Source organism: Theropithecus gelada, chromosome 1, assembly GCF_003255815.1.
Source record: "Theropithecus gelada isolate Dixy chromosome 1, Tgel_1.0, whole genome shotgun sequence".
Classification (NCBI taxonomy): domain Eukaryota; kingdom Metazoa; phylum Chordata; class Mammalia; order Primates; family Cercopithecidae; genus Theropithecus; species Theropithecus gelada.
In genome coordinates this window covers 25,789,292-25,804,290 of record NC_037668.1, presented here as the reverse complement: position 1 = coordinate 25,804,290, position 14,999 = coordinate 25,789,292, and the positions used below count along the sequence as shown (strand labels likewise).

Here is a 14,999-nt window from a genome sequence, read left to right as displayed (position 1 = left end):
CCAGGCTGGAGAGACGTGGTGTAATCACAGCTCACTGCAGCCTCAACTTCTGTGGCTCATGTGATCCTTCCAACTCAGCCCCGCCCCGAGTAGCTGAGACTACAGGCATATGCCTGACTGATTTTTTTCTTTTTTGTAGTGATGGGGGTCTTCTTATGTTGCCCAGGCTGGTCTCCAACTCCTGCCTTGACCTCCCAATGTGCTGGGATTACAGACATGAGCTGCCGTGCCTGACTAGAAAAGATTTTTCAGTGGCTCCTGTACTTGACACCTAGGGCACAGCATCTCTGCCTCCTTGATTAATTGATTGAGACAGGGGTCTCACAGTTCTGCCCAGGCTGGTCTTGAATTCCTGAGCTCAAACAGTCCTTTCTCAGCCTTCTGAGTAGCTATGATTACAGGTGCATGCCACACCTTTGAACATCAGGTTCGTGCTCAAAGGTTTCACTGATAGAGGTTCATAATCAGAGTTTGGAGACCACTGCTCTAGAGTATCCTTCTGCAGAAATTTTGACATTTAATTCTACTTACCTTTGTCATCTGTGCACATGTATTTTCTAGAGCAATTATGAGTCAAAAGTTCAGGCAGTCTGGACTCCTGTGGGAGTTGATACTTGGTTTTAAGAGAGGTTCTCTGGAGCTGCTTTTTAATTCTCTGGGAGTGGATAATGGTGGGGTGAAACGTATGGTAAAGAGTTTTGATTATGGAGGTGGGAAAACAGCAGATCTGTTCTTCGTGTTACACTGGTCTGCGTATTACCTTTGTTTTTAATGTGTTTTTTTGTTTGTTTATTTTTGTTTTCTTTGAGATGGAGTTTTACTCTTGTTGCCCAGGCTGGAGTGCAATGGCGCAATCTCGGCTCACTGCAACCTCCGCCTCCCAGGTTCAAGTGATTCTCCTGCCTCACCCTCCCTAGTAGCTGGGATTACAGGCATGTGCCACCACGCCTGGCTAATTTTGTATTTTTGGTAGAGACGGAGTTTCTCCATGTTGGTCAGGCTCGTCTAGAGCTCCTGACCTCAGGTGATCCGCCCTCCTCAGCCTCCCAAAGTGCTGGGATTAATCTTAACAAAGTAGTGCATTTTCCCCACTTGATAGGAATTAATATACTTTTAAATTCTAGATGGAGAAGATAGGCTCCTATGCTAAAGAATATAAACAGGACTATTGAGAGGGAAAAACAAATGCTGTGTGAGGAATGCTATACAAAACTGTCTACCTCAAAAACAAAATGCATTGCAAACAGCTTCTCACTATTTTTCTTTATGTTGCTTCACATATCTGTTTTTTGTTGGCGTTGTCTTTCATCGTCACCCTTCCAGGTGTCCTTTCCTGAAATTCAGTCAGCTTCAGCCCCACTCTTGCAGTATTTCTGTTCCCACCTTGACCTATTATGAACAATCTTTGGGCCGCTGTCTCTTGACAGAGGATACTTTTAATGAAGCAGCTTAGATTTCTGTAGAGGGTAGCAGGGAAAAGGATAAGGATGAGGCTGATTCTGGAATCATTGTCACGGGAATGAAAGGGCTGTTGAAAGATTAGAGGCCAGGGTGCCTGGGTACAAGGACTGGGGTCATAATTATACTTTGTCTTTTACCAGTGCCTTTTGTCCAAGTCACTGAAAGGGCTTAACAAAATTCTGATCTGAATAATATTATTCTTTGCTCTTTGGAATTTACTGGAGGTGGCAGTGAGGCTCTGAAAAAAAATATGTTTTATAGTGGCATAAAAGGAAATGAGTTAGATACCCTGATTCCTTAAGAAAGACGAGTCTAATGAAAGCTGGTGCTGTTAGGTGAAACAATGTTTGCCATTATTATATGAAATGGGATGAGATGGTTTAATGGAAATGTTGCCCTTTTCTTCCCCACCTTTGTCTTTGTGCTTAGAGACTCTGACTGTTAGTCTAAGAGAAACGAAACAACTTAAGGTTCTTTCCTAGGGATAGGGTGCTCCTGATTTCTAGTTTCAGCTCTATAATCCTTAGTATCTGTGCCTTTAATAAGTTTGAAGTTAGTTGGGCCGGGCGTGGTGGCTCACACCTGTAATCCCAGAACTTTGGGAGGCCGAGGCGGGCGGATCACAAGGTCAGGAGATCGAGACCATCCTGCCTAACACAGTGAAACCCCATCTCTACTAAAAATACAAAAAATTCGCCGGGCGTGGTGACGGGTGCCTGTAGTCCCAGCTACTTGGGAGGCTGAGGCAGGAGAATGGTGTGAACCCGGGAGGCGGAGCTTGCAGTGAGCCAAGATTGTACCACTGCACTCCAGCCTGGGTGACAGAGTGAGACTTTGTCTCAAAAAAAAAAAAAAAAGAAATAATAGGTTTGAAGTTAGGCATCTGAGTGAATAGAGAGAGAAAGTTCAATCTCTTCCCCCACGAGCTTGATTTCTTCTATCTGTTGATTTGTGTGTAAAATGATATTCAGAATCTGACTCACCTCTTCATGTTGTGAAAACAAGTGTTGTACGAAGTTTGAGGATACATATGTCACTTATTTACGTGGGAAGATTCTTGCCTAGGGGGCAGTGCTGAAGTTAGCTTTATGTATTGAGACTCTTGGCTTACAGTACCTGTCATTTGATATGCGCCTGCTGTTCCAGGTTTTTAGTTCCCACTTTCTCATCTGAAAAATCACTGCCAGTTACTGAGTGAGTGAAGTAAAGAGATGGCACTTGACCTCCCCCAAAATATGTCATTATATGGAATTTAAACATAGGGAAGAAAAAATTTCTGGTGTGCTTTTCACAAGCTGAGAAGCTGTGTTAAGCATGCATACACAAATCATTTTTATAAAAATGATAAAACCTGTACATTGTTAAATCTTGTCCCTATTGTCTTCTTTCCCAAGTGGTTTCTTAATTGTTTTGGTTTCTTCCTCTCCCAAACCCAGGCTGGCTACAGCAAACATCATTCAAGATGTCCAGCAAAGGGAGCAGCACAGATGGCAGAACAGACTTAGCTAATGGTAAGGGGCCAAAATGAAGGTGAAGCTATTTTTACTATCAACTGAGGTTCTCCTCCTCCCTGCAAGATAGAGTGGAGGCCTGGATTTTAGTGGAGGGAGGGAAACTTTGCTGTATTGTTCTGAGTATAGGAAACTACACAGGAAACACCTTGGACTATATTGTGCTTTTGCTTCTTCTCATTTTGTCTGATCATTTTCAGAAGATCAATAATAGAGCTCTACTTCTAAGAGGTCAAGTGGTTTGGAGTTGTATAAAGCTATAAGGATGGGGAGAACCTAGGAAATGCTGTTAATAAAGGAAAAAAATAAAATCCCATGACTGGTAGGAACAAGGGAATTTTAGGGAAGATGAGCTTCCCCAGTTATATTGAGAGGCCCTTTTCCACAGTAAGTAGTAGTTTGATAGAGAAATTACATGGCTGGGCATCGTGGCTCATGCCTATAATGTCAGCACTTTGGGAGGCTGAGGCAGGCAGATCGCTTGAGCCCAGGAGTTTGAGACCAACCTGGGCAACATAGCGAGACCCCATCTTTTTTTTAAAAAAGGTGATTTCATAAGGGATGAAGTTAGAACCCAACTAGGAGTGGGACATCTTTCCGCTCCTTATTTCCTTCCCTTTCTTCCCCTTCCTTCCTTCCTTTCCCTCCTCCTTTTCAGGACCAGTGCTGCCAAGTGTCAGATCACTGGCTTTAGGGCAGATTTGAAGGCAGAATATAAAAATTCTAATACAGTGTAACTACCACCTGGGTTATTTAACCAGTGCTTCACCTCTGAGCCAACTTTTAAACTGGAGAAGCTGCCTTTAAATGGATATAGTTGGGCAGTACAGAGTCCAGCATTCCTTAGCACCTTGAAGGTCAGGATAACAGGCTAAATTCTAGTTGATGTGATTGGAGGAAGGATAGGTGAGATTTTCAACATGTTTTTTCATTGCTCCATATGTTCTTATCACTGCCATTCATTCATCTTTTGTAAAGGAAAGTGCTTCATATTTTTCACTGGGTTTAGTTGAAAGGCACAGGGTTCTAGAGGAGTTAAAGTATACTGTTGATTTGGAGCTTGACCATTAGCTAGGTCAGGGATTGGCAAACTATAAATTGCAGGCCAAATCCAGCCTGCCACTTGTTTTTGTAAAGTTTTAATGGAATACAGTCATGCCTGTTCATTTATGTAGTGTCTATGCGTTGCTTTTGTTCTACATACTGGAGTTGAGTAGTTGTGGTGGAGCTCCATATGGTCTGCAAAGCCTGAAGTTTTTACTGTCTGGCCCTTTACAGAAAAAATTTGCAAACCCCTACTCTAGATCTTGGTGATTTACTGTTGGGGCCTTTTTGATGAGCTCGTGATACCTAAGGCCTCCAAAGTTGTCTGTATTTGTTACTTATAATTTTAGCAATAAACACTAGATGTTTTGGTGTTTTATTTTTTCTTTTCTTTATTTTTTCTTTTCTACAGACCTGTTAGGTGTGTTTCAGTTCCTGCTCACCACTCCCAAGCTCAAGCCCAGTAGCATTTCAAGAAATTGTAACTGCTAAACTTTTGTAGCATATATAACAGGCTCAGCACATGGGGTTCTTGGGTTTAAATTTCTGTACTTTGTAACTTTTTCTTCCAGCCCCTAGCCCAGTTGTTTTATACTGTGCTCTTAGTTGAGGCTTTTTTTTTTTTTTTTTTTTTGAGTCAGAGTTTTGCTCTTGTTACCCAAGCTGGAGTGCAATGGTGCAATCTCAGTTTACTGCAACCTCCGCCTCCCAGGTTCAAGCGATTCTCCTGCCTCAGCCTCCCAAGTAGCTGGGATTACAGGCGCATGCCACCGCGCCCGGCTAATTTTTTGTATTTTTAGTAGAAATGGGGGTTTCACCATGTTAACCAGGCTGATCTCAAACTCCTGACCTCAGGTGATCCACCCACCTTGGCCTCCCAAAGCATTGGGATTACAGGCGTGAGCCGCTGCACCCAACCTGCAAGAACTGTTTATGTCTCCTGGCCTTCTGTTACTGCTTGAATCAAAGCACTTGTATTGTTGATCTTTTTTCAGTATTGGGTTTTGCCTAAGAGTACATTGAAAAGGATTTCCATTGCTTCAGAGATCTTCACAAATTACTGCTCTAACCCACATGACTAGGCAGTAAGGTGCTCCACCTTTGAATCCTTAAACATCAGTGTGGTATTAGAGTTGAATAGCTCTCTCATACTGGAGTTAACGTTAAACATCAGTGTGTTATTGGAGTTGAATAGCTCATACTGGATGGTCTGCCTTTCCTGACAGCTTTTACTTCTGGCAGGATAAAATTTATAGCCATCTGAGGAAAGGAGGCCCATGAGCAGCATTTAAAATCTTTATTCTCCTCTTTTTTTCTTCACACCTTGACTTAGGTTGGAAGTTGTGGTTGTATTGGCTCTAGAACATTCCTCAAGTGCTCATTGGAATTGACTTGGCTGGTGTGAGATAAGAGAATGCAATATGTAGTTATAGGAGATAAGATCGATGAAAGTGACCTTGTTATTTAACTACCAGCATAGCAGACCTAGAATATACTGAACTTTCTTTTTAGGCACCACTATAGTTGCCCAGCTTTTTCTCAATTTCATATATGCTTCCTAATAAAATTTTGTCTCAATAGAGAGACTAAAAATATGTGACTAAAAATTATATTAAAAAATTCAAGCTAATGGAAGTAAGTCAAAAATATATTTACTAGCAAAAGGTGAGCAAGAACCCACTCAAATGATCACAATTCCCACTTACCCCTTCAGCTTCCTTTCTTAGTGAATTTTAGAAACTTAGGGGAAGAAACTTAGGATTTAGGTGACAGGAGGTATAGTGGTACTTTCTTTTTTTTTTTTTGAGACAGAGTCTTTGTCACCCAGGCTGGAGTGCAGTGGCGCGACCTTGGCTCACTACAAGCTCCGCCTGTCGGGTTCACGCCGTTCTCCTGCCTCAGCCTCCCAAGTAGCTGGGACTACAGGCACCTGGCTAATTTTTTGTATTTTTTGTAGAGACGGGGTTTCACCCTGTTAGCCAGGATGGTCTCGACCTCCTGATCTTGTGATCCACGCACCTTGGCCTCCCAGAGTGCTAGGATGGATTGCAGCTGTGAGCCACTGCACCCCGCCCAATACTTGCTTAAAGTAGAAAATGGTGCAACTCCACATCCATAAGTCAGTGATTTTTATCAACTAGTTTCCATCTTTCACTAAAAAGATGGCTATGCTATCTCTTGGCTGGAGTTGGCTCTTCTTTTTATATTCTGTTTAATTATTTGCTATAATTTAATAAGTGGCCATCCAATATAACAGAGCCAATGGTAGATGTATCAGGCACACTTTTATACAATATGCCAATGTTTTGCCTCTTGAGAACTTAATGTAATCTTAGATTGTCCTTAGATTCTTTGCTTTTGTTGAAGTACTTTATGTGTTTGGATTTCATCTTAATCTTTCCAGTTTCTTGTCCTTTACAAGATTTCCCCTCAGAGGGTACTCTCTGTAATCATTTGTAATGAAAACACTTTGACCAAAGTTCCATTTTTGGTCTTTTGATGTGATGATTTCTTAGACTAAGGTGGGAAGTCCTTCTGATCACTATCCTGTTTTCTTATTTTTCCCTCTCATCTACCCATTCCTCACTAACATGCAGGAAGCCTGTCTAGCAGTCCAGAAGAGATGTCTGGAGCTGAAGAGGGGAGGGAGACATCCTCAGGCATTGAAGTGGAGGCCTCAGACCTGAGTTTGAGTTTGACTGGGGATGATGGTGGCCCCAACCGCACCAGCACAGAAAGTCGAGGCACAGACACAGAGAGCTCAGGTGAAGATAAGGACTCTGACAGCATGGAGGACACTGGTCATTACTCCATTAATGATGAAAATCGAGTCCATGACCGCTCAGAGGAAGAGGAAGAGGAGGAAGAAGAGGAGGAAGAAGAGCAGCCTCGGCGCCGTGTACAGCGCAAGCGGGCTAACCGTGACCAGGACTCATCAGATGATGAGCGGGCCCTAGAGGACTGGGTGTCCTCAGAAACATCAGCTCTACCCCGACCTCGCTGGCAAGCCCTCCCTGCCCTTCGGGAGCGGGAGCTGGGTTCAAGTGCCCGCTTTGTCTATGAGGCCTGTGGGGCAAGAGTCTTTGTGCAGCGTTTCCGCCTACAGCATGGGCTTGAGGGCCATACTGGTTGTGTCAATACCCTGCACTTTAACCAGCGCGGCACCTGGCTGGCCAGTGGCAGCGATGACCTGAAGGTGGTGGTGTGGGATTGGGTGCGGCGGCAGCCAGTACTGGACTTTGAGAGTGGCCACAAAAGTAATGTGTTCCAGGTGAGGCAAGGGAGCATAATAGCAACTGAGAGAATCAGGCATGAGTTAGAGAAATCTGAACTGCAGCATGGAGTGGGAGCTGATAGTGAGTTATTCTAGGAATTAGGTATCGCAACATGACCCTACTTTGGCTCCCATAATAACCTGAATACACTGAAAGACTCTTGGCAACCTTAGATTCCTTGAGCATTATGGACTGTTGGAAGCCTTATAGATAGGGTGCATGCAGCTTATTAAATGTGTGCTGGTAGGAGGCAGTGTAGTATGAGCACAGGCTCTTGAGCCAAACTGCCTGAATTCAAATCCTAGCCCTTCTGCTTACTAGCTCAGTGATGTTGGGCAAGTTATTTTACCTTTGTCTTCAGTTTATCTGTAAAATGGGACTAATAACACATAGAGTTATGAGGATTGAATAACAATAGAAGCTAAGCAGTTAGAACTGTGGCTGGTACTTAATAAACATTTGATAAATATTAGCTTATACTGTTATTATTCTGTAAAGATTTTACTCCTTGGCCCCATCTACTATATTGGTACCAGCCATTTATCCTAAGGGTGTTCTCCTTTCTTCCCTGACATTCCCCCTATTTTCCTTTTTCTTTGTGGCAAATTTATATTTGCTTTCTGAATCAAGGTAGATTTTCCTCCTCTATTCCTTTTCTCCCCTGCTAGGTACAGTCCTAGTTCACCTGAGCTCTTATGTGCCAGTTCAGTCTTCCAGAGCCAACTGAAATGCTCTCTTACATCAAAGGACGTTTTTTCTCTCCCTTTCCTTTAACTCCTGGAAGAAATTGGGCTTAGCCAGCTGTACAAGAGTAGGAAAGCTAAGTTTCCAGCTGTCATGTAAGAAAAGGGGGTAAGTTGAGGTCATCATCGTATTTTTCATTCTCAAGTTTACCTCTCTCATTTCTTTTGTGTGTCCTTGTTTTCATTCTTAACACCCCAGGCCAAGTTTCTTCCTAACAGTGGTGATTCCACTCTGGCCATGTGTGCCCGTGATGGGCAGGTTCGGGTAGCAGAACTGTCTGCTACACAGTGTTGCAAGAATACAAAACGTGTGGCCCAGCACAAAGGAGCGTCCCACAAGGTAAGTAAGACCTTGCTCCCAAGTTTGTGCAATCCAAATCCTCTGTGGTTCTCAGCCAAGGTTCTCCCTTATCTCTGCCCATAGTGTCACGTTTGTTGTGGTCACATGCCTCACCTCTTTCAGTCCTAAGATTTGTAGTTAAAGGAGCAAAAGCAGCCACCCTAAACTCCTAGGAAGGCAAGTATTTGAAAGATCCCTGGATCATGCACTTACAGTACTTGGCCCCTAAGCTAAGCCATAGCTGGTTTGGAGATCTTTGAGGTCTCCTGTGCCCTTTAAACCTTTTACATTTATTCTGATTTTTTAGGGTATTTTGACAGTTTCAAGGTGCTAGTGGTTGATTCCTCATGTGTGAGAGCTTCAGCTTACCTGCTTAAACTCTGAATTCACAAATAGCACTGTTTCTGGAAGCCCTATTTAAAGCTGAGAATATAGGCCAAATAATCATGGTGGCAGCTAGCGAGGAGTTAAGAGCTGCCAGTTTTAAGGTAGGCATGGTGGTGTTCTTTTGTGCCATGAAAAGAGTTTGGTACTCTCTTAGAAACCCTAAGCAAAAATGTAGGTGGACCTGGAGTATCCTTTTCTAGCCAAGACGGCCCAGGATATGTGAAAATTACCTATTTCTTTGATTCTTAAGTCTACTCTTAACCCACTAGATAACTAATTTTTAGATATAAGGAACTAAGATGTAAGGAATGAAGTTGGACACCATTTCTCTCTGCACCTAAGGGTACGGAATTGATTTTTTTCGAGAATGAACTGTTGCTGAATATGGTAGCTTATGCCTGTAATCCCAATACTTTGGGAGGCTGAGGTGGGAGGACTGCTTGAGGCCAGGAGTTTGAGACCAGCCTGAGCAATATAGCAAGACCCCATCTGTGGGAAAAAAAAAAAGTGAAAAAATTAGCCAGGTATAGTGCCTTGTGCTTCTAGTCCCAGCTACTTGGGGGGCTGAGGTGGGAGGATCACTTAAACCCACAAGGTTGAGGCTTTAACGAGCCATGATCATGCCACTGCACTTCAGCCTGGGTGGCAAAATGAGACCCTGACTGGAGAAAAAGGAAATGAACTCTAATGGCTGATATTTTTCTTTGCTATCTCTGTTCATATCTCTTGGGGACTTAGTTGAAATAGCAAATCACCTGTCCTTTGACTTGTATAGAATAAACAAAGCTATAAATAATTCACATAGAATAAGAGTAAGTGGACTTAAATTATCTCCTTTCCTGGGATTTTATGACAAAAAGGTAGACATTTCTCTTTTTGGTACATTTTAAGTGCAGCCCTTCCTAAAGTTACAGGAATGAACTAGATGACCTCTAATTCTAATATTTAGAAACCTCATGTTTTTCCTTTTTCTTCTTCAGTTGGCTCTGGAACCAGACTCTCCCTGTACATTCTTATCTGCAGGTGAAGATGCAGTTGTTTTCACCATTGACCTGAGACAAGACCGCCCAGCTTCGTAAGTGTAGCAGTAGTATCATTATAGAACTGTATCTCTTAGCCTCGAACATATTCCATTATGTCTTGGTAATGCCTAACTCTGATTCATCAGAATAGTACCTTTGTGCCTATGGTTAAGAGGTAGTGTAAGGGGAATTCCTTACTTCCTCTCTTTCTCAGCAGTGAAATTCTATTCAGTCTACCTTCATTTCTCAAACAGTTTACTTATTATATGTGGCCTTTAATAATTTGATGATCTTTTGCTCTTTATTCACTCGGATATCAATCATTTTACCCACAGAAAGCACATTATTCCACAAACTCATTTAGAGATAGGTCCTGTAAATTTTAAAATTTAAATAAAATAAAATTTAAAATTTAAAATAAAATAAAATTTAAATATTATAAATAATTTATATATTTTATATATAAATATAATATAATTTAAATATTATAAATAATTTATAATATTATAAATATAAATATTATAAATAATAAAATTTAAATATAAATAATATAAAATAAAATTTAAAATAAAATTTAAATTGAAATAAATTTTAAATTTTAAATTTTAATAAATTTTAATAAATTTTAAATTTAGTTATTTATAGAAACATACAAATATGATAAATTTTGGACAAAAATATTAGTAGCTGTAGTTGAGTTCTGTTTTATCACAGTTCATTTGTATGTGAATCTGAGACTTATAGGTAAATTTTGTTCCTTTTTAACTGGGTGATATCATAGAAAAAACACAGCATCTTGTTTGGATCCAGGCAGACCTAGGTCAAATCTCAACTCAGGCACTACTAGTTATGACTTATTGATAGATATCTAGATTGTTTATTGTTTATTGCCTTGTCTGTCTTAAAAATTATTACAGCAAATCTTTGTTGGGTGCAGTGGCTCATGTGTGTAACCCCAGCACTTTGGGAGGCTCAGCTGGGTGGATCACTTGAGGTCAGGAGTTCGAGACCAGCCTGGCCAACATGGCAAAACCTCGTCTCTACTGAAAATACAAAAATTAGCCGTTTGTGGTGGCACATGCCTGTAATCCCAGCTACTCAGGAGGCTGAGACAGGAGAATCCCTTGAGCCCAGGAGGTGGAGGTTGCAGTGAGCTGAGATCATGCCACTGCACTCCAGCCTGGGTGACAGAGCGAGACTGTCTCAAAAAAAAAAAAAATATATAGATTATTGTAACATCTTATAGGTCAGTACCAGTATTGAGTAAGGGATGGCAATGATTTACATAGGACATAAGTAAAATATAAATTAATTTGGGGAATATAATGTGAAGACTGATTATTAGTAGCCTTTTATTTTTGGAGAGATAAGTCCAGAAAAAGCTGTTGGGATAGTAGAAGAATTTCTGCGACTACTGAAAAGATGGAAATGTTTTAGGCTTGGGGAAAAAATATGTTGCTTGTTTATGTAACCTTCAGGAGGACAAAGGTTGGGAGATTTATACTGGAAAGGAAACAACCCTAAATGACAAGTGTTCTGCCTTCTAGTACTAGCTTTGTAGTTATCTAACTTTGAGGAAATCATTTAATCTTTTGAACTACACAATGTTTGTTATTTCTAGTTCTAAAGTTCCACGATTCTGTAATGGTAATGGAAGATTAGCAAGTTTTTCATAGGGAAGGGCAAAAAAGCAAAAAATGATAATAAGTTTATTTAATCTGCTGTGTTAAAGAGTTGTGAAACAGAATGAGATCTTATCCTGTGGATCAGGTTCAGAAGGAAACTTTCTCTCCATATACACTTTTGCCACCAGGAATTGAATCTGGTTCAAGTAATGAGTAGAGCAAATGACTTTGGCAGATTATTGAATTTGTAATGAAATTATATAGGCAGAAAGTCTGGCTGCAAGTTAACCATGAATCTGAACATAAGCAATGATAGGATAGAATCTAAAGAGGGGAACAAGGAGAAAAGGAAGAGTAGAAGGAGACCCAAACCTAGATTTGAATAATAAAGACAGTGAGTCTTTAAAGTTTTTGTTATAAGGGTTAAAGTAGTGTTATAGGCTGGAATGGGGTAAAAAGCTGAACATCTGCTTATGTTAGAGGCTTTTTTTTTTTTTAGGTGGAGTCTCACTCTGTCACTCAGGCTGGAGTGCAGTGGCATGATCTTGTCAGAGGCATTTTTGTGTGAAGTTGGCATAAGGGAGATTTTCTTTTGTATATATATGATGATAGCCAAGTCTCTGAAAGCTAATACAATTGACTAACATCTTAGGAAAAGAATTTGATTTGAAATTGTGGATGTAATATTCCTTTAGCCAGTGCAAGCCAGTTTGAGGTATTCTTCAAAGAAATCCTTTGGTCTCACCTGTAATTATTTTTCCTTTTTTGCTGGGAAATACTTATTCATTAATTTTAAGGCAAAATTTGGTGAATTTGTTTCATGTTTCCTCTAATGTGAACATTTTTTCTTCCTATTGCCATGATAATCATTTTTATAGCAGCTCTGCATGTCACCTGCAGAGCTCAGGGTACTCTACATTTACCCATCAGGAGGGAGAAATGTTTGTTTTATGGGATTAAGTTGAGGCATAGAAAGATTGAGCTCTTCGTCAGGATTACAAAACTGTGGAGCCAGTACTTCATAATCTATTCCTTAGTTTCTTCATTTTGCTTCCACATGATAAGTTTTGTGTTTGTTTGACCTTGTCCTTCTGAAATTTCAAATTGCTGAGAAAATGAGATGGTCCTGTGGGAAGGAGCAGCATCAGCTCCTACTTTCTTTCCCTGTCTGAAGCTCATATTAGAGCAGTCTCTTAGCTAGTTTTGTCCCTGAAGCTGTTATTCTTTTGACATGTTTCCTGCCTTGTGGTTTTGAGGTGTGTGGGGAATACCATTAGGGGATGGAGGTTTCCCCTAATGACATTCATTTTCAGTGCCCTCTCTCTCTTTTTTTTTTTTTTTTTTAAGTTTAAAATAAATAGAGATGGGAGCTCACTTTGTTGCCTAGGCTGGTCTTGAACTCCTGGGCTCAAACGATCCGCCCACCTCAGCCTTCCAAAGTGCTGGGATTATAGGCGTGAGCCAGTGCACCTGGTCCTCTGTATTCATTTAATGAAAAGGTGCAGAGATATTAAGTAAAATCTTTCCACTTTACCTAGAACAGTTCTAGGCTGAAGTGACTTTGGCTATGCAAAATATGCTAAAATCATTTCTTTACAAAGAAACTTGTTGTCATGGTTATATTTCTTTTTGTTTCCATAGCATCAGAAATAATTAAAACCTTAGACTTAAAAACAAAAGCTAAAGCCAAGCCTCTTCCTATAGTTTCTTGAAGTCTTTCCTTTCCTGTAAATTTACCAATCTTCATTATGTCATGTTTGACTAATCGAATGCTTAGATCTGAGAAGAATATTCATCATGCCACCCTTAACCTGGAACAAATTCAGATTCTTCTGGATTTCTTCAGTGAAAAATGTATGTTTTCAGTGTGCATGTTTTAAGCTGGGTTTTTTATTTTTTTGCTTTTTGAGACAGGGTCTCACTGTGTCACCTAAGCTGAAGTACAGTGGGAAGACCACGGCTCACTGCAGCCTCAACCTTCTGGGCTCAAGGAATCCTCACACCTCAGCCTCCTGAGTAGCTGGGACTATAGGTGCATGCCACCCCACTGGCTAATTTTTTATAACAATTTTTTTTTTTTTTTTTGAGAGAGTGTCTCCCTCTGCCACTGAGGCTGGAGTGCAGTGGCATGATCTTGGTCCACTGCAACCTCTGCCTCCCGGATTAAAGCAGTTCTTCTGCCTCACCCTCCCGAGTAGCTGGGATTACAGGTGCATGCCACCATGCCCGGCTAATTTTTGTATTTTTGGTAGAGGCGGAGTTTCACCATGTTGTCCAGGCTGGTCTTGAACCCCTGACCTTGTGATCCACCCGCCTCGGCTTCCCAAAGTGCTGGGGTTACAGGGGTGAGCCACCACACCCGGCTTTTTATAATTTTTTTTATAGAGATGGGGTCTTGCTATGTTGCCCAGGGTGGTCTTGAGCTCCTAGCCTCGAGGGTTCCTCCCAAAGTGCTGGGATTATAGGCATGAGCCAGTGCTTGGCTTAAGTTGGGTTTTAAGTGACTTTTTTTTTTTTTTTTTTTTTTGAGACAGTCTTGCTCCGTTGCGCACGCTGGAGTACAGTGGCATGATCTCTGCTCACTGCAACCTCCACCTCCCAGGCTCAAGTGATTCTCCTCCCTCAGCCTCCTGAGTAGCTGGGATTCCTGGCATGCGCCACCACGCCTGGCTAATTTTTGTATTTTCAGTAGAGGTGGGGTCTTGCCATGTTGGCCAGGCTGGTCTCAAACTCCTGGCCTCATGTGACCCACCTTCTCGGCCTCCCAAAGTGTTGGGATTACAGGCGTGAGCCACCATACCTGGCCTTAAGTCACATTTTAATGGAATCTGAGAGCGAGTCTCTGACCTTAAGGTCTTTTTTAGCCTACTGTTTCTGTGATTCTTCCACTTCTCCCTTTGTTCCCAGGTGATTGGGAAGATAAGATGTATTTATCAATAAAGGGTAGGAAAGTATCTGTAGTATTGTCTGATTAATAACTGGCTGTTATTGTGTTGGACTCCAGCTAAACTGAGGCTTCCTGAGGAGCGGTACATTCATATACCTTTAGTTTATACTTCTTAAGGAACACTAGAAAGTGACTTCACTACAGGTTTTTTTTCCCCAATCCCCGAAGTCCCATTTAATACATGTGTGTGCTTTTTTCCTGTTGTTACGTACAAAACAAACTTTCTTTCCAAATGAGAATCTCTTTGGTTACTTATTAGCCATGTTACTCTCTTGGCTCTCCTTTACCATGGCCATCTGGATCTTTTGGAGTATATAATTTTCTGTGCTTTTCTACTCTTAAAGGAAACTGGTGGTGACAAAAGAGAAAGAGAAGAAAGTGGGACTGTATACGATCTTTGTGAATCCTGCCAATACCCACCAGTTTGCAGTGGGTGGACGAGATCAGTTTGTAAGGTGAGTTTGTGGCTCTTTTGTGTCTTTGACAGTTTATAAGACTGATTACCCGGTGCTCCTTTATGGGGAGTTATGAATTTTCTAGGAATCCATTAACTATTATCTTGGATTTTTTACCATTTTCCAAAAATCTTACATGCCTTTGGAGATGTTCTGTTCTCTAATGTAACAGTCTCTGAGGGGTGACTT

General features: G+C 41.2%; 1 protein-coding gene across 5 annotated transcripts in view; it reads left to right on the top strand.

Annotated features, from left to right (window-relative positions):
- Positions 1-14,999, top strand: part of DCAF8 (DDB1 and CUL4 associated factor 8) — a 46,768-nt gene that overhangs the window by 16,021 nt on the left and 15,748 nt on the right. For all 5 annotated transcript variants that reach the window (XM_025379979.1, XM_025379988.1, XM_025379959.1 and 2 more), the window contains 5 exons: positions 2,898-2,972; positions 6,614-7,287; positions 8,234-8,374; positions 9,742-9,836; positions 14,700-14,810. In XM_025379979.1, the coding sequence (XP_025235764.1) occupies positions 2,924-2,972; positions 6,614-7,287; positions 8,234-8,374; positions 9,742-9,836; positions 14,700-14,810 (1,070 nt within the window). In that variant the 5' untranslated portion in view covers positions 2,898-2,923. The remainder of the gene's footprint in view (positions 1-2,897; positions 2,973-6,613; positions 7,288-8,233; positions 8,375-9,741; positions 9,837-14,699; positions 14,811-14,999) is intronic.